Source organism: Eptatretus burgeri, chromosome 2 (genome assembly GCF_056783735.1).
Source record: "Eptatretus burgeri isolate ZD-2024b chromosome 2, Ebu_testis_v1, whole genome shotgun sequence".
NCBI classification, from domain to species: Eukaryota; Metazoa; Chordata; class Myxini; order Myxiniformes; family Myxinidae; genus Eptatretus; species Eptatretus burgeri.
Genome location: NC_140962.1, coordinates 134,632,656 through 134,652,200, shown reverse-complemented (window position 1 = coordinate 134,652,200; position 19,545 = coordinate 134,632,656). Strand labels below are relative to the sequence as shown.

The window sequence follows — 19,545 nt, the reverse complement described above, 5'->3', positions numbered from 1 at the left end:
TTCTGCTTTATGTGGAGAAAGTGTTTCAATATACAGTAAAATGTGGTTCACAAGGGTTAAGAAGTGGTCCCAAGAGGAGTTGCATAAAATTTATGAGGATTAAGTAAAATCCTATTTAAAAAATCATGGTGTTTCTCACTTTTCAAAATATGACATATTCCAATGGCATTCTGAAACTCACCCACCATTGGCTAAAAAACAAATAACTAGAGCAAAGTTGATGGGGCGCCATTGCAAATCCCCATGCTTCCCACCTGAGGCAAAGTTGAAAGATGACAAAATGTTCCACCAGCAATGACCCAATATCAAATTATGAGTGACAAAAATCTTCGTTTTTGACCCCTGTAACCCTAAATTCCCACCCCCTGGGGCATGAACAGGGGGTGAAATCCAAAAAATTGTTACATATTTCATGCGTCCCCCAATGTTGATTGCATACACAAAGTTTCATTGAAAAACGTTTAGAAATGTGCCTGTAATTGCATTTTTTGGAATTTGACCTTTTGACTCTGCACAGGGCCATAAATGGCAGGGCTAAAAATGATACTACTCTTGCAGATTCTTGCCCTGTCTTGATCATAACTACCGAGTTTGGTGAATTTCTACCCAACCGTTTTAGGAGAAAGCATGAAGGACAAACAGACGGATCGACAGTCAGACAGACAGAAACACTGAAAGACAGACAGCCAGAGCCAATTACAATATCCCCCCATTTATTTTTTTATAGTATGGAGATAATGAGTTACACTGGCTAGAAACTTCATTGAAAAGGAATAGTTCTTTTTTTACCATGTCTCGGTGATGCAGGGTCATTATTTCTTCATGGTGGGAGGAAAAACCTTTCGACTTGCCCTCATAAAAGTTGTCTGAGAGGGATCAAATGTCATCCAACAAAGATAAATTGTGGTCCAAGTGGGATAAAATTCAGTCTGTGATGGGTTTTTTATTTATTCATATGCAGCCTATGCAGCCTGTGGCTGCTTGGCCACATCATTTTCTGGGGGCATGGCTGTGCCACTGAGGAAATGCCCCTGTTACCAGTAAGCTGGTACTCGTTTCACTGACCTTGGAAGGATGACAGGCTGAGTCAACCCACCTGGTGTTCATTCAACTATGAATAGCAGGGGCTCAAACTCAGGACCCTCAGATCCCAAACCAGCCACCCTAATCACTCAGCCAACACCAGGCTTCAAAACCAACACCAGGCTTCTAAGATTGGTGAAGTGTGGTCAACATTGGTGAAATTGTCTAAAATACACAAATTGTGCAAGAGGTCGATGACGCATTGAGGCATTCCAAAAAGAGGAGCATGTTATAGTAGAAAAAGTACAAAGTGGGCTTTAAGAGGCAAAAAGTGTGTTCCTTGAATGGGTGATTGGTCTAAATGAGAAGTAAAATATTTTATAAATGGGAAGAATCCCTTCTGGGAGGGGTAAGGTGTGGTCCAAGAGGGGGTAAAGTTTGATGTGAGAATTAATTGTAAAGTGCAGAGTGAGAAGGTATAAAATGTAGCCCAAGAGAGATAAAAGTTATCTGAAAAGGAAAATGGTTAGTTCTCGAGAAGTAAAGTATATTTTCAGAGGGGATAAAGCCTGTTGTGAGGGATCATTGCTGATATAATAAGGTGTGGTTCAGGGTGGGTAAACTGCAGTGTGAGATGGGATAAAATGCGGTCCAACTTTGGTAAAATGTGGTGTTTGAGATTAAAGTTTGTCATGAGTGGGGAAAACTCTCCTCCAAGATGGGGAAAGGATTATCACAGAATGGTAAAATGTGATATGTCATGACTAGAGGTCGAAATGGCACACAGCAATTTGAAAGCTAAGCCAACAGGCTCAACGAGGATAAACCATAATCTCGATTCATCTTTTCTGTATATGAAGTCTAGACTCTAGATTGATGGAAGAGCATGGAGGTAACACAACTGAGACAAAAAATGCAACGTTTAGATAGTGAAACAACAGGTGTACTGACAAGATGAATGAATGATGAAAGAAACAAAAGGGGAAATGGGAGCAACAAACTCTTTACACTGGACCAAATCTCGGGGGCGACTCAGGGTTGAACATACTCGAGCTTTTACACTTGCTGTTTTTGCCCTGGGATGCAGAGATTGGGTTCGCCTCAGGGTGAACTCAACACTGCTACAGACCAGAGGTAAGATTTTTCAACTAGAGCCAAAGTATAGTTTCCAAATATATACCCCTCCCCCCGCCCCACCCCTACAGGTTCACGTGTCCAATGCCGCAATACTGTGTAGCTTGTGAACACCGAATCTATCAGCTGTTTTTTTTTTTTTTGTTTTTTTTTGTACAACTTGTCGGGGCTCGTGTGAGAGCTAACACACAACGCACATCAAGGGGGGGGGGCTGAGACAAGAGGGGAGGGAGTGGGAAGGACAAAACAGTGGGGAACAGAGACATTAGGAGATCTGTGGAAGGGAATGGGATGGGGCCGGGAACATGGGGAATAGAAGATGGACATTACAGGGACTTTCAGGAAGGAAAGCAGGGAATTTGAAGGAGGTGGGCTTGGGTGGATTATCGGGGGTAGAAAAGATCGAGGATTTGGATGGGGGATGATAAGAGGTGGTGGTGAACAGCTGTTTTGAAGGCCTGGAAGGAAGAATGGGAACGAATAGATTGAGGGAGTTTATTCCAAAGGCGGGAAAAAAAGAGGAATGAAAGAGTGAAGGTGAGCAGTGATTCGTGATTTTGGTAGTTTTACCAGAAGGGGGTTGTTGGCGGACCTTGAGCGCCCTGCGGAAATGTGGTGGGGAGAAATCGCAGAGAAAGCAGGGGGGCGAGGCTGGAGAGGAGACGGTCGAAGACAGAAAGACCACCGACCAACCTGCGGTGATTGAGTGAGAGGCCCAAAGACTCAGCCTCATTGTAGGAGATGCCAATGATCCGAAATGCCTTGGTTTCGACAGCGTGAAGCCGAGAAAGGTGGGAGGCAGGAGCACCAGCCCAGAGGGGAGACAGTACTCCATCAGTCTGCAGATAAAAGCTTTGTAAGTGGTCAGGAGCTCAGGTGGGCTGAGGAGGACTTTGCACGACGGAGGATTCCCAGTCGGCAACTGGCTTTGGAGGCGAGGTTTGAAATGTGGCTTTCCCAGGAAAGGTCATGGCAGATAGTGAGACCCAGAAGCTTGAAAGAAAGGACTTCTTCCAGAGGATTGTTGAGAAAGTGGATGGGGGGGGGGTGTTCCTAAACGGTCCTTTCGAAGAGACATAGTGAGAGTGTGAGATTTGTCCGGATTGAAAGACATGTTCCACGTGTTGGACCAGTTTGTGATTTTTCCCAGATCTGCAGGAAGCAAAGAAGCTGCTGCTTGCCGGTCTGAGAGATGACAGATGGGACGCAGAGGGTGGAGCCATCAGCAAAGAGATAAAGAGGATTTTCCAGAGAGTCGGAGAGATCATTGATGAAAACCAGAAAAAGAACAGGGCCCAGAACTCTGCCTTGAGGAACTCCAGCCTGGACAGGAAGAGGAGATGAAAGAACTCCATTTAGGGCCACACATTGGCTGCAACAGGAGAGGAAGTCTGCGAGCCATGAGTGGAGGTGGCCTTGGATACCATAGGAAGAGAGTTTGGTGAGCAGGGCATGGTGCCAGACCATGTGAAAAGCACGCGATATATCTTGGGATATGGCTCTGATTTCATGTCCGGCATTTAGGACCTCCATCCATTGTTGGGAGAGCAGAAGCAGCATAGCCAGGGTAGAGTGACCTGGTCTGAAACTAAATTGATGATCGGAAATCAAGCCATTGGAGAAGAGGAAGGATTTATTGTCTGAAGCGATGATGGATTCTATAGCCTTGCTTATGATTGGGAGAAGGCTGATTGGTCTGTAGTTGCAGGAATCTGTTTTTGCACCTTTTTTATGCAGAACAGTAATGTTTGCTGATTTCCAAGTAGATGGCAGATGACCTTGAGAAAATGAGAGGGTGAATAGAACAGACAGAGGGTGAGCAAGAGCAGAGTTTCTCATTTGCACACAACTGGGTCAAGGTATGAACCTACCAACCAAGTTTCATCGAAATCGCCATTGTATTCACAGAGCACTGGACCGAACAGACAGACAAACATATCGACGGAAATACTGATAATAAGGGTAGACTAGATCGACTCCCCAATATCCTTTATCAGGCACATCCTTGGTAACTGCTCTCTATGGGGTCTTCAGGCTTATCCTTGGTAACTTTGTTGGGGGTCTGAAGCCGCCATGTTTTTTGGCCTGCTCAACCATGCCTTGACTTGGAAAAGGCCGCAACGATTTTTTAACAATAGTTTTTTTTTCACTTTCCTCACTCATATTATCGAATGCCTGTTCATCATCACTACGAATCACTGCATACATCAATTTTGTAAGTGCTATAGTTTTCAAATTAGGAGCTTAGAGCGATTTTATCCATTATATGATGCAATTTTCCACGATCTACTCTCATGGACTAATTAAAGTACATCATCAAAATATTATTTCGATTTTGAGGATGGGATATCGTCCAGACTAAATAAGTGTCAAAATCAGGAGTGAAATCTGATAATTAAAAAAAAAACGAGTATTATAATTAAGCCTAAATGCGTATTCCCTTTAAACAAGCAAGGCTATGTTACCTCCTTCTCCATATATACACAGGAAAAATTGAAATTTCCAAAGCAATAAACTTATCTTTTTCTACTGTTTGGAGAATTATATTGAGTGAACAAAAGATTTAGGAATGCGCCAAAATTTACCAACTTCATTGAACGATATGATTTAATGCATTCACTGCTCAGCCTTGTGCCCTTTCCCCCCAGAGGAACTGCTGATCCATAGAGTCTGCCAAATGTGTGTCTATATTTATGGAGGTTTCATGAGGTGCTCCAAAAGGAATCAAAGCAAATATGGTGAAAAATGGATGTTTTAAAATAAAATTATAATGTTTGCACGGACCGTGAACCGATGAACCACGTAACACTTGCACAGACGAGCAGGCAACGTGCCAGATGATCTGCAATGTTTATTTCATGGGTGATTAAACTTTGCGATGTCTCCAGGGTTGTTCTACATTAAACAACAACTTTTTTGTGGATAAAGTCATTATTTGAACTCATTCATTTTATTTCATTAACTGCTGTGTGCCTGGCGAAGACTGGCTTTAAAGTTAAAGGGATCTCATATAGTATGCAGCCATGCCCTGGCCAGCCGTTCCTAATCAACCATTTAATTGGAGTGCTTGCGAGGGTGCTTAAGCAACTTGCCGAGCACCCAAGAATCGATAGCGGTACCACACTTCGTCCTTCTGAGCAAATCGTTCACTCACTGCAGACGCTTTTGCCGCACCACGCCATTCAGAGGGAGTGGTTCATGCTCTGTCGTTCAGAACGAATGGTTCTTGCTCTATCATTCTGGGCGAGTGGTTTGTGCTCCATAATCCTGAGCAAGTGGTTCGTGCTCAGTCATCCTGAGCGAGTTGTTCATGCTCAGTCATCCTGAGCGAGTGGTTCATGGTTCACCATCCTGAGGGAGTGGTTCGTGGTTCGTCATCCTGAGGAAGTGTTTCATGCTCCATCATTCTGAGTGAGTGGTTCATACTCCATAATCCTGAGAGAGTGGTTCGTGCTCCATCATCCTGAGTGAGTGTTTCACGCTCCATCATCCTGAGCGAGTGGTTCATGCTCCGTCATGCTGAGAGAGTTGTTCATGTGCTGTCATCCTGAGCGAGTTCTTGCTCCATCATTCCATTCCTGAGCGAGTAGTTCGTGCTCCGTCATGCTGAGTGATTGGTTTGTGCTCCATCATGCAGAGCTCGAGGTTCTTGCTTTGTCATCCTGAGCGAGTGGTTTGTGGTTAGTAATCCTTAGTCAGTGGTTCGTGCTCCATCATCCTGAGTGAGTAGTTCGTGCTTTGTCATTCTGAGTGAGTGGTTTGTGCTCTGTAATCCTGAGTGAGTGGTCCGTGCTCCGTAATCCTGAGTGAATGGTTCCTGCTCCGTCATTCTGAGTGAGTGGTTCCTGCTCCGTAATCCTGAGTGAGTGGTTCGTGCAAAATCATTCTGAGTGAGTTGTTCGTTCTCTGTCATTTAGAGCGAGTGGTTTGTGCTCCGTCATTCAGAGTGAGTGGTTCATGCTCCACCATCCTGAGTGAGTGGTTCGTCATACATCATCCTGCGCAAGTGGTTCCTGCTCTGTAATCCTGAGTGAGTGATTCATGCTCCATCATTCATAGCGAGTGGTTCATGCTGTGTCATTCAGAACGAGTGGTTCGTGCTCCGTCATCCTGAGTGAGTTGTTCATGCTCCATCATTCTGAGCGAGTTGTTCATGCTCCATCATTCTGAGTGAGTTGTTCAAGCTCCATCATTCTGGGCGAGTTGTTCATGCTCCGCCATCCTGAGTGAGTTGTTCATGCTCCATCATTCTGAACGAGTTGTTCGTGCTCCATCATTCCGAGCGAGTTGTGAAATAACACCCGATTTCTGAGCCGTTTGCCGCAATAATGTGTCTTCTAAATTACCAAGCCAATGTTTTTTTTTCACACCCATCACATGTAGCTGTTTATAAAGATTAATCGATGTAAACATCTCCATCAAACGTCTATATAAATGCAACATTGTTTTTCAGTGAAAGCTACTCAAGGTTTTTGGGTTGTTTTCAGTACGTGCTGTAGTCAGTAATTACACCGACTCCAACCTGCCAATTCCTGGAAAATTGCCGTGTGTGTGTGTGTGTGTGTGTGTGTGTGTGTGTGTGTGTGTGTGTGTGTGTGTGTGTGTGTGTGTGTGTGTGTGTGTGTGTGTGTGTGTGTGTTTTTGCGCTTTTTCTTTTAAAGGATGTGATAAACATGCTTCACAAAAAAACCCTTTCATTTGCCTCAATTATGAGTCAGATCCTTTTACCCATGATCCCTTTTAGTGATCAACTCCTTTTATGGTGATGTGTCTGGATGGGAGTTTGTTTCCGGACTTGTCCAAGCAGTGTTTGTCTCTGAACAGCTTGGCTCAGAACGTGTCCATGTGGTGTTTGGCTCCGAACGTGTCCGGGCGGTTTTTATGTCCAGACGGGAGTTTGTCTCTGGACGTGTCTGGGCGGTGTTTGTTTCTGGACATGTCCAGGCGGTTCTGTACTGTGGTCCAAAAAGAGGGTCCAGGCGGTCCAAAAAGAACAGTACTGTTGGTAAAGGGGAAAACAACAGTGGAGTTGAAGGACAAAATAGAGGGAGAATTGGACAAATAATGGGGTAGGGAGGAATGGGGTGGACAGGATGGATGCAGAAGCAAACTCCCACTCCCCCCTCCCCCAATCCCTCCTATTCCCCTTCTCCCTCCACTCTCTCCCCTTCCCCTCCTCTCTCTCCCTCCTCTCTCTCCCTCCCCTCTCTCCCCTTCCCCATCCCTCTCTCCTCTACCTAATTACCTTTCAAAGTGTGAAAAAAATGAATTCTAGAGCCATTTTATCTCAGCCCCATGGAGACTATTATTTAATCATGTTGGTTTCGAAAAAAAAATTGCTTTTCCTAATTTTTTCCCAATTTCACTCCAGATTTCAATATAATTATTTAGGGGTTGAGTTCTGAAATCTGGAATATGGAATCATAGTTCGAATATCAGCTTTTAACCATGCTACCATACTGTTCATCAATGTGTGAATGTGAAATGTTCCAAATATCTAGTAGCACTCTCCACAATTCATCCAATGTGTTTGGTTACCTTTTGACTTTGTCAGTGTCCATATAACCAATATGGTCTCAATGAACAATGATGTTCATTGCAGGACTTTGTGCAGGCCAAGTCATATTTATGAGTGTTTCATCAACTTCTTTACATTGTAGATCGTTTTCACCACATTGCCTCTAAGCTTGGGGTCATTTAATGATGGAAGATGAATCCCTGCTCAATAATAAAAAATTCCTGAGGGAATGACTTGATAGATCAAAACCTGCCTGTACCTGTTGGTAGTCAATATACCTTCAATTCTATGTAAATCTCTGACACCCTTGGTTAAGATGCAGCTCTGTACTTGTATTGATTCATCCCAATGCTTCACTGTAGATGTTGTACGCTGACTGTTTTATTGCCTGCAGGATCATCTTTGAATAAACTACGGTTGATTATTGCCAAACAGTTCCAACTTGGACTCATTATGGACATCCCTCTGTTTCATTTCTCCTGCCAATTTCAGCCTTTTAATTTGGTTGCCTCTCGCAAGCAAAGTTTTTCGGGTAGCGCCAAATCCATTGATACTACCTAGCATGATTGTGTATCTTACTATTCTTGAAAAAATGTGAATACCTAAACTTATCACTTAGGACCTAGGTCATTAATAAGATATCTATTGAATTTGTGTCTACCATGTAGAGAACATACACTGGGGTACAACGAACATCACTGTTGGAGATATTGGACTGTGTTCCTCAACCACTTCTCTTGTCAATAGTACCAGTTTCATGTATCCTCCTCAGAATCTTCCATACTGTTCTTGCTGAAACATGAAGTCGGGCTGCAATAAGCCGCATGGAGTAGCCTTCGCCAGTTAAGACTTTGATTTCAATATGCTTCTCAGGTGATATTTCTTGCCCAGGAGCCATAATATTCGCCAAATATTATCGACAGCACACTCGTATAAATGCCTATACTTTTACAGCAGGTGAAACAATTTGCCTTCTCTTCCTGGAAGACAAACCTGACCGAAGACAATCTCAGATCGTTCCATAAAGCCCACAACAACTGTGTGTCTACTCTCAGGAGAGCCAGAAAACAACATCTGTCCAACCTCAAGATTTAACTTTCAAGCTTGTCTCCCTCCTATAAAACTTGGTGGCACCTTATCAAGTCTGGCCTGAAGTATTCTCCCCTTCCATCCCTCCCTAACTTCATAGGGCACCAGAGCAGTCTCTGTGTTTGCTTCCAAATCTCAATTCTGTTTTCTTCCAAATCTTATCTTCAACCCCTTGCTCTCTATTACCAACCCTTCCCAGTCATGCCAAACTGCTCCTGGACTTCGTGTCTTTTGCACCTGTGGAGAAGCTTCTGGCAACCCTCCCCTTTGATTCTGCAACTGGACCGTACGGCATCAGGTCATGCGTCTTAAAAAACAGCTGTGATACTCTTGCACATCCTCTTTCTTCTCTGTTCACCCTATCATTTGCCCTCAGTAATCTTTTATCTGCTTGGAATATAACCACATTACATAAAAAGGTGCTAAAACTGATCTCCTTAACTACAGACCTAACAGCTTACTTACAATCATCAGCAAGGTCATGGAATCAATCATTGCAGTTGACATCAAATACTTCCTTTTGTCTGATGGCCTCATCTCTGATCATCAAGTCGGATTCAGACCAGTTACCTTTTGACTTTGTCAGTGTCCATATAACCCATATGGCCTCAATGAACAGTGATGTTCATTGCAGGACTTTGTGCAGGCCAAGTCATATTTATGAGTGTTTCATCAACTACACCTTGGACATGCTGCTTCAACTCTCCCAACAGTGGACCGAGGCCCTCAATTTCAGACATGAGATAAGAGCAGTCTCTGTGGACATATCTCAAGCTTTTGATACCATCTGGCTGACATCCTCCATTGCTCTCCAAACTCTCTGCCTATGGCATTCAAGACCAACTCCACACATGGCTTACTGACTTCCTCAACTCTCATAGTCAACGTGTAGCACTCAACGGAACCCTTTCAACTCCTCTCCCTGTCAAGGCTGGAGTGCCCACAAGGCAGTGTTCTGGGCCCCATTCTATTCCTAATATTCTTCAATTAACTCTCTAACTCAGGAAAATAGTATTTATCTATTTTCTGATGACTCCACCATCTGCAATGGCATCTCTCATCCTTCAGATGGACAGGCAGCAGCCTCTTCCCTCAATTCAGACCTCGACAAAATCACAAATTGGTCGAACACTTGGAATATGCCTTTCAATCCTGACAAATCTCACACTCTCACTATCTTTCTCCTAATACTCCCATCTACTTTCAGAACAATCTTCTTGAAGAAGTTCAGTCACTCAGACTTTGAATCTCACCATCAGCTTTGATTTTTTTTTTGGCGGGGGGGGGGGGGACCACACTTTTCAGTTGACATCCAAAGCCAGTTGCCAACTTGGCATCCTCTGTTGTACAAAGTCTTTCCTTGGCACACCTGAACTCTCATCTACCTACAAGGCCTTCAAGATTATTGGAATATCCCGTGATGAAGCTGAATCTTGGGACCGATCACTTTCACATCACAAACAGGTTGGTGGTCTCCTGTCTTCTCCACCTCATTTCTGGTCTTGCACTCCCTGCTCTTTCCATGCTCCCCCCCCCACCCAACCCCATGTTTCTGCAGGGTGCCACGTGGTCCACCAGTAAGTAACCCCCCTACGATGAAACGAACAAAATCCATTATCATTGCTCACGTTCACTCATTCGTTCCTCCTTTTCTTTCCCCCACCTGGAGAACCAACTTCTACATTCTCTCCAATCTCACTCTTCCTTCCAGGCCTTAAAAAACAGCAGTTCATCACCATCCCAGAACATCACCCATCCAAATCCTCGATCTTTTTTACCCTCGTTAACCCATCCCTAGCCTACTTCTTGATAAATTTCCAGTTTTTCCTTCCTGAGAGTGGCTCACTGTATCCGTATTATCCACCCCTTTCATCCTCCCCTACACCTCATTCCTCCCCACATCCCTTATTTGTCACCAGGTCTCCCTCTTTCTCCCCCTCAACTCTGCGGTTGGTGTGATTCCCCCTTCTCTTTCTACTGTTCCTTTTGTTCTGTTTCGTTCTCATCCGTTCTATGTTCTCGCTCCTCCACGAGCCTCGACTTTGTATACAAAAAAAACAACTCCAGTCTAAATGCTACTTTCATTTGCTTATTTGTGTTATATGTATTTGTTTAATTGGCTAGCCATTCCTTTGTCTTTCATCAGTAATCACAGTGCATACAGGGAATTGGGTTGTGAATTGGGAGAAGGGTGGAGGTCAACAATTGTGCCATATTTATACACAAAATAAATGGATGATAAATAGACAAATGACAATCAGCTTGACATTGCAGATGGTCTTCTTCTTCTTGTGTATGGCAGCTTAGCTGCTGGGGTAGCTATCATTTCTTGGAAATGCGACTGTGTCGCTGATGCAGTGCCCCATTACCAGTAAGCTGATACTCATTACACTGTCCTCAGTAGGATGACAGGCTGAATTAACCCACCTGTTGTTAATTAAACGGAAAAAAGGGGCTAACACTCAACACCTGAAGATCTTAAGCCAGCAACTTTCACCAATATGCCAACACCAGGCTTGGTAAAGCTTTAATACAGAATCATCATGAGATATTGAGGCTGGATTACACTTTGAAAGATTTGTGATGTCTTCCCAACGTTATAAAAGGAGCAGCGTTCGTGTCCACCATAACAATCACGACATTAACAAGAAAGGGCGAAATGTGGACTTGGCGGGAAGGTGGGCGTGATGGAGAGTGCATCACGAAAAACAGGCAGAGGGCAGAACATTGGTATATGGGGAAAGATCAAACAGATGGGCTGGTCAGATCAATTCAGAAGTAGCCAGCTGGCGTCCTGGGTTTCGCAGCCAAGGTGTTGGTTGCATCAATGACTAAATTCACCATGCCTCCAATGCCAGCACCCTGGTCAAATTCCAAATTCCTGCCCTGATTACCCAAGGTCTAGAAATGCAGCCACCTTCACAAGTTAATCAAATAATTAGAGGTGGTCAGGCCTTTGTGGGGCCCATACAAATAGAGAGAAAACATTCTCCTGCAGGATGGTGGTAGATACCTGCACTGAAAAGATGTGGGCGTGGCGGAAAACGCAGACAGAAGGTGGGCGTGGCAGGCAGTGCACAAAGGAAGTGGGCGTGGGGGAAAGCACAGACAAGAGGTGGGCGTGGCGGAATGAAAGCAGAAGGGCGTACACTACTGTACAGTTTTGTGCAGCCAAGCAGGAAGGTGTGGGAACGTAAGGAAGAAGTAGTTGTATGTAAGGATAACATCATTCCTCTGATCAGAACCGTTGGGAGCGTTTTGTGAGCATGGATCTGCAAAACAGGATGAGTAAGGTAAAAAGCACAAAAATAATAACTTCTTCACTTTACGGAGTCTTTATATGATCGTTCCTCCGTCACTATGTATATATATATATATATATATATATATATATATATATATATATATATATATATATATATATATATATATATATATATATATATATATATATATATATATATATATATATTATCACAAACGCACTTTAATGCCTGCTCACCTCTATATTGGAGAGGAAGGGAGTACTGATGCTTCAGTGATGGACAGGTACGAGCATTGTTTCCTAAACACCGCTACAAACAACACGAGCCCACTACTAACACCACTACCATCACCACCGACCCTTTCCCAACTTCCTTTACCTTTCCCCTGCACTGGGCGTGCAGCCAAAATACTGTATCTTCACACTGTATCAAAACCAACACCATCACTTTGGCTTCTTATAACAATCATGTTGTTACAAACCACATCTGTATTAAGCATCTTGTAAAAGTTTCCTTGGGAGAGACAATCATGGTGTTCATCTTTTTATTTTGAGGTCAAAAGTGTTTTCGTTCAATTACCTTACACAAGGAACGTTGGCGCAGGAGATGCGGCGCCATTTCGCTTCAAGCATGTGCTTGTTCTATTGATCAGATTGTAGAATTGTTTACTGCTGGGGGAGAGTGAGTGGAGATAGCAGAGTGGTACACACACACACACGCACACACACACACACACACACACACACACACACAGACACACACACGCACACACACACAAGGAACTTTGGCGCAGAAGGCCTTTCCGCCTATCATGCCTGCACTAACCAACCCCAATATCATTACCCACCAAGGCAAAAGCTACCTACCATCCACACAAGTCAATATCCATATAACCACTCTATCTACAACTCATCTCGGTGTTTATCCAGATCCAATTTAAACCTATCCACCCCTTCTGCTGCCACTACATTTCCTGGAAGACCATTCCACGCATTAGCCACCCTCTGACTGAAAGACACCTGCCTTAAAACTATCCTCTCATATTATTTATCCTCAAGCTATGGCCCCTGGTCCAAACATTGTCCACTCTGCTGAAAAGCTCCACTGCATCTATGTTGTCCTCAACCTTCATCATCTTAACTCTAACTGCACTGGGTGGGACTGGGAGCCCCCCATTCAGGGAAAGCTCAAAATCGCCCAGTTCACCCACACTTTTCACGCAATCTCATGTATCCAATTTTCAAGTTCATCGGACCGTTTATAGTTGAGATCTGGTGTTGGGGGTGGGGGGGGATTGTACCCACTCTATGGAAACTATATCTCTCCTCAGATGTGGTGACCAAAACAATACACAATATTCCAGATGAGGCCTCACTAAATACTTGTACAGTGTTGAAACCACATCTTTTAATATATAATTTATCAGGTCAGGTCAGGTATGGGAGCATGTGCCAGAACAGCGCGTCGCTGCGTCCACTTTCCGCCGGTACTCCAGGGGCCTCCGTCTGGCCATCCCCCAGGCAGATGCCAGGCCCATCCCCATCTCCTTGAGATGATGGTCAACCTGCTGCAACCATGAGGCACGTGGTCGGCCCACTGGCCTCCTCCACTCATGAGACTCCCTCGCTGAGAGAATCTGGTGAGCAGGATCAGCGTCAGGAAAACGAGCCACATGTCCATACAGCCGCAGCTGACGCTCACGGACTATGCAGGTAACAAATCTCATCCGAGTCTCTCTCAGCAACCGCTCGTTGGACACAAAATCCGACCAGCGATAGCCAAGGATTCTCCGAAGAGACCTGGTACCAAAGGAATTAAGTCTCCGTCTCAGATCCTTGGTCAAAGTCCAAGTCTCGCACCCATAGAGCAAGACTGGAAGTACCAAGGACCTGAAGACTCGGACTTTCGTCCTCCCGCACAGGTACCGGCAGCGCCACACCCCATGATCCAGTGAATCCATGACTCCCCAGGCCCGACCCAGACGTCTATTGACCTCCGGCTCACAACCTGCGGAGACATGAATATCACTGCCAAGGTAAGTGAATCTATCCACGACCTCAACATCCTCACCACAAACAGACACAGACAGGACAGCAGCATCCAAGATGTCACCGAAAGCCTGGATCTTTGTTTTGACCCAAGAAATCCGTAATCCCAACGGCTCCGACTCCTCATTCAGCACCTCGAGGGCCCCCAAGAGGATGTCTAAAGTCTTCATAAAGATGACTGCATCATCTGCAAAATCAAGGACCGAGATCTTGACATTGCCAAACGATGCACCGCAACTTGATCTCTCCGACATCCTCCCTAAAATCCAGTCCATACAAGTGTTGAAAAGTGTGGGGGGCAAGTACACATCCCTGACGAACTCCAGTAACAACTGGAAATAAGTCAGAGGCGGTACCACCACATTTCACAGCACTCTCAGTATCAGTGTAGAGTACATACATCAGAACGATCACTTTCGCTGGCACCCCACGAAGACCAAGAATCCTCCAGAGGACATCTCGATTCACTGAATCGAACAGCTTTACAGAGATCAACATAGGCTGCAAGCAGCCCCTGCCGAAACTCTCGTCTGCGTTCACTGAGGACACGAAGAGCAAGGATACGGTCAATCGTTGACCTCTTTGGTGTAAAGCCTGACTGCTCTGGACGCTGGTGCTCAAGCAGATGGTGGCGAACCCTATCAAGAATTATCCGAGCAAAGACCTTGCCCGGCACTGAGAGCAGCGTCACCCCTCGGTAGTTGTTGCAGTCTTGGCGATCACCCTTCCCTTTCCAGAGAGGGACAACAAGGCCCCTCTTCCAGTCAGTTGGGATGATGCCTGTGTTCCAGGCAGAGCACAAAACTGCATGCAACGACGCGAGTGCAGCATTTCCACCAGCCTTGAGAAGTTCAGCATGGATGCCACAGATCCCTGGAGCTTTGCCCCGTTTCAACTGGTTCACCGCAGCCCGTGTTTCCACAAGCGATGGTGGACCACAGTTGATTCGAGGGTCAGCAACAGGGATTGTAACACCCTTGACGTCCAACTCGACAGCTGGGGGATCAGCCTGGTACAACCGCTCAAAGTAACCGGCCCAGCGGGCCTTCACTTCAGACTCCTCTGTCAGAGCCTACCACTCTCTGCTCGAACTGCAGTGCTCCGAGAGATGGGCTTGGATGAACGTAATGCGCGAATTCCCTGTAAGCGGGACGAGAATCACCTGTCCACAGGTGATGCTCTACCCCCTCACAGATTCCTCGCACATAGGCCTCCTTGTCCACCCTCAGTGCACGTACAGTTTTACGCCTCAGCTCCCTGAACAGCTCAGCTCTGCCATTCAGCCTGGCCCTGCGACTCTGGTCAATGGTATCCAGTGTCCGTTGAGAGACAAAATTCTTCTTTGCCCTGCGGTGAACTCCAAGGCATCCACCGGCAACATCAAGGACGGTGGTCTTGAAGGTGCTCCACAACTCTTCAGGACCCCCAAAGCACCCAGACCCCAAGTGTCCACTCAGCCTGTTCGCAAACTCCTCAGCTACTCTCTCATCCCTGAGCTTGGCAACATCCAGCCTAGGCTGGGATGGTACCATTCTCCAGGATTTAAGGTGCAGCTTTAGAGTTGCTACAACAAGCCTGTGGTCAGTATTGAGGAACTGAGCACTCCGGTAGACCCTGCAGTTCTGGATCATCCTCCAACGACCGTCAATGAGGACATGGTCAATCTCCTTTGCCACACCGCCAGCGTTGGAATACCAAGTCCAGCGATGAGCTTGGTGGCCCTGAAACCATGAACCAGCCACCCTAAGTCCATGACTTCTTGCAAAGTCAAGGAACTTAGTGCTATTCTGGTTCATAGTTCCTGACCCATGGGGACCAACACACACCTCATAACCATCCCTATCAGTTCCAGTCGATGCATTGAAATCCCCCAAGACTAGAAGTGTATCTCGTCTGGGGCACTGATCAACCACAGACTCGAGTGTGGCGTAGAATGTGTCCTTCACGGTGAGATCACTCGCCTCAGTCGGAGCATAAATAGAGACCAGGGAAATGACACCTAAGGAGTGACGAATCCTTAATCTCATAATACGCTCGTTGACCGGTGTTACCTCAATTATCATTGGGGTCAGCTTATTGGACACAGCTACAGCAACTCCTTGGGTATGGTAACCATCAGAGCGACCAGACCAATAGTAGGTGTAACCACCCACCATTATCTCGCCGCAATCCGGTCTCCGAACCTCAGAGAGCTGCAATCCCGATGTCCAAACGCTTGAGCTCAGATGATAACAGAGACAGGTGATCATCCTCTCTTAGGGATAGGACATTCCAGGCACCCACCCGAAGGGACCGCCTCAGGTTAACCCAAGGAGACCGCCGTCTGGTGGACGACACCTCAGCACCACTCCGACACACTCTCCCGCAATCTGACCCAGGGATGTTACCCCGTGGTTTCCCTACGATAATTTATCCCCCTACGAATACAACCTAAAGTACTGTTAGCTTTACCTATAGCTGCTTGGCACTGTCTGCTTATCCCCCAAATATATTACCTGTGTTATATACTCCAAGATTGCCCCTTGTGTCATGTAATCCCTGTTTTCATTATCCCTACCCAACCCCAGCACCTTACATTTCTTCATGTTAAATTGCATCTGGCATTATTTTGCTTTAAAGTATCAACACTTTCCTGAATCTGATCACCATCCCCTCTGCTATCCACCTCACCTCCAACCTTTGTGTCATCACCACATTTCCAAAGCAGATCTCTTCACCCCACGATCCAAATCGTTGATGTAAATTATGAATAATAATGATCCTAGTGCTGATCCCTGAGGTACCCCACCACTTACATCTTCCCAGCAAGACATCCTCCCACTCACAGTCACTCTTTCTTTCCTATCACTAAATCGGTTTCAAATTCAGATTGTTACTCTACCAGCCACTCCTCAAGCCCTCACCTTAGCTAACAACCAGCTATGATGCACCTTATCAAATGCCTTCTGAAAATCAAGATATACTGCGTCCACTACACTTCCACTCATCCACCAAATCAGAAACAACTTCATATAATTCTAATAAATTTGTGAAACAATATCTCCCTTTGCTAAATCCATGCTGACTCCATTGAATTAGTTTGTATTTATTCAAATGTTTCCCTATCCATTCCTTAATCAATGTCTCCAACATCTTCCCCACCACTAATGGCAACTCAACAGGTCTATCGTTCCCCAATTCTTCTCTGGAACCTTTCTTTTAAAAATAACAGTGTTACATTTGCTACTCTCAAATTCTCTGGTATCTTGTCTGACTCCAACGAGCTGTTAAAGATATCCGCTATCACCACACTGACCTGATCTGCCACCTCCCACAATACTCTGGGATGCATATTATCCAGCCCTGGAGCTTTATCATCCCTTAGTTTTACTAGGGGCTTCTTCACTTTATCTACTCCCACTTGGATCTCCTCTAAAAGGCCTTCCTCGCCACCAGATATATATTCTCCACTATTGGAAGTTCCTCTGACTGTTCCCATGTAATAGTGGAAGCAAAAAATCGATTTAACAAACATACCATCTCACCCTCATCATCCACCAATTCTCCTGTGCTATTCCTCAATGGGCCCACACTACTCTGAACCATTTCCATACCCATTATATTCTTAAAGAATGTCTTGCTGTTATCTATACACGTATTTTCAAGTGTTCATGTGTTTGTTTGTGTGTTTTGGGTGCTTGTGCGTTTGTATGATATACTTTAATGGCCAAACCGTAGCACCTAGAGGCCCCACATTTTGGGTGTAGGTATGTCAGAATCTCAGCACGGTTTTATGCTACAACACCTTGGCCTTGACATCTATTTTGAGGCCACCAAAGGATGCTATAAAGTCTATATTGGAATGTGGAGTCAAGCAGTGTTGCAGCCAGCCCACAGGGAAAAAATAACCACCATGAGGCCAATAACTCCATAGCTTTTCAATGTCCAACACTCCCAAAACCATTGCCGGGAAAGGCTCACCCAGCCGGGCAGTGCACCTCACCCCCCCCCCCACCACACCACCACACCCCTCTGGGCAGCACCGTGTAGCCATAGTGAGTGTTTAATATTATTGGCTACAAGAAAACTTCTCCCACCCTTCCCTTTCCTCATCCTACTCTTTCCCATTCCCCTCCCTCCAGACTCCCACCCCACTCATTCCCTTCCCTCTTTCTCCCATCCCCATCCCATCCCTCCAGATTTTCACCCCACCCCTTTCCCTTCCTTATCCAACCCCAGCCCCTTCCTCCTCACACTTCTTCCCCTTGTTCTTCCCATCCCCTCCCCTGCCTCCTCCCACCGCAACCACTCCCTCCAGACTCTATCTTCCTGCAACAGGTAGTGGCTCATTATGAATTGTTTAAACCCCGAGTAAGGTGTATTGTGGTTAAAAAAAAGTTATCCTATAAAGTTTTAGCACAATTAACCTTGGGAGCTCAGAGGAGTAGTGTCACAAACAAACAAACAAACAAACAAGAAAAAGACGCTGTGCAGAGCACGATACTTGCAAAATCCACCTCCCTCTCCAAAGGTTGCTATGGATACATCAAATTGGCCATTTCATGAACATTAAAATTGACAATCTTCATCAAAACTCAGGTCAATCGGATGAAAATTGATTATTTTTCAGATTGAAATTGATGATTTTAGAAGTTTGACCTTGAGTTGACCTTTGACCTTTTGATCTCAAAAATATTTTCCCAATTCAGTGATGGGCTATGCAAATCCTGTTCAACTTTCAAGTTAATCGGATGGAAAATGACGATTTTTCAGTTGAAAATTGTGATTTTAGATGTTTGACCTCGAGTTGACCTTTGACCTTTTGATCTCAAAAATAGTTGGTTTCCCAATTCAGTAATGCATTATGAAATTGCTGTTTCGTTTTCCAGTCAATCGGAAGAAAATTGACGATTTTTCAGATAAAATTCATGATTTTAGAAGTTTCACCTTGAGTTGACCTTTGAGCTTTTGACCTCAATAGTTGGATTCCCGAATTAGTGACGCAATATGTAAGTCTTATTCACATTTCACGTCAATCAGATGAAAAATGACGATTTTAGAAATTTGACCTCAAGATGACCTTTAACCTTTGACCTTCAAATCAATAGGCTTCTCAGTTGAGACTACCTCTACAACTTGGGAAAGTTTTATGACAATTTGTTTAGAATTGTGACCTGCAGGCGAAAGACAGACAGACAGACAGACAGACAGACAAATTTGACTGACCAATATACTTGAAAAATCTTCGATTTTGCAAGCAGACAACGTGTGGCCCTTGATGCAGTTCTCTCGTCCCCTCCTCCTGTCCAGGCTGGAGTTCCTCAAGCCAGTGTCTTTTTTTCTGGTTTTCATCAATGATCTCTCTGACTCTCTGGAAAATCCTCTTTATCTCTTTGCTGATGACTCCACCCTCTGCTGTACCATCTGTCAACCCTCAGATAGACAAAAGCAGCCTCTTCGCTCTCTGCAGATCTGGATAAAATCACAC

General features: G+C 45.0%; 1 protein-coding gene across 1 annotated transcript in view; it reads left to right on the top strand.

Moving 5' to 3' along the window:
- Positions 1 to 11,869: 11,869 nt before the first annotated feature.
- Positions 11,870 to 19,545, top strand: part of LOC147033205 (testin-like) — a 64,005-nt gene continuing 56,329 nt past the window's right edge. Inside the window, exon 1 of the mRNA XM_085871364.1 lies at positions 11,870 to 12,057. Coding sequence (XP_085727490.1) covers positions 12,031 to 12,057 — 27 coding nt within the window. The 5' untranslated portion in view covers positions 11,870 to 12,030. The remainder of the gene's footprint in view (positions 12,058 to 19,545) is intronic.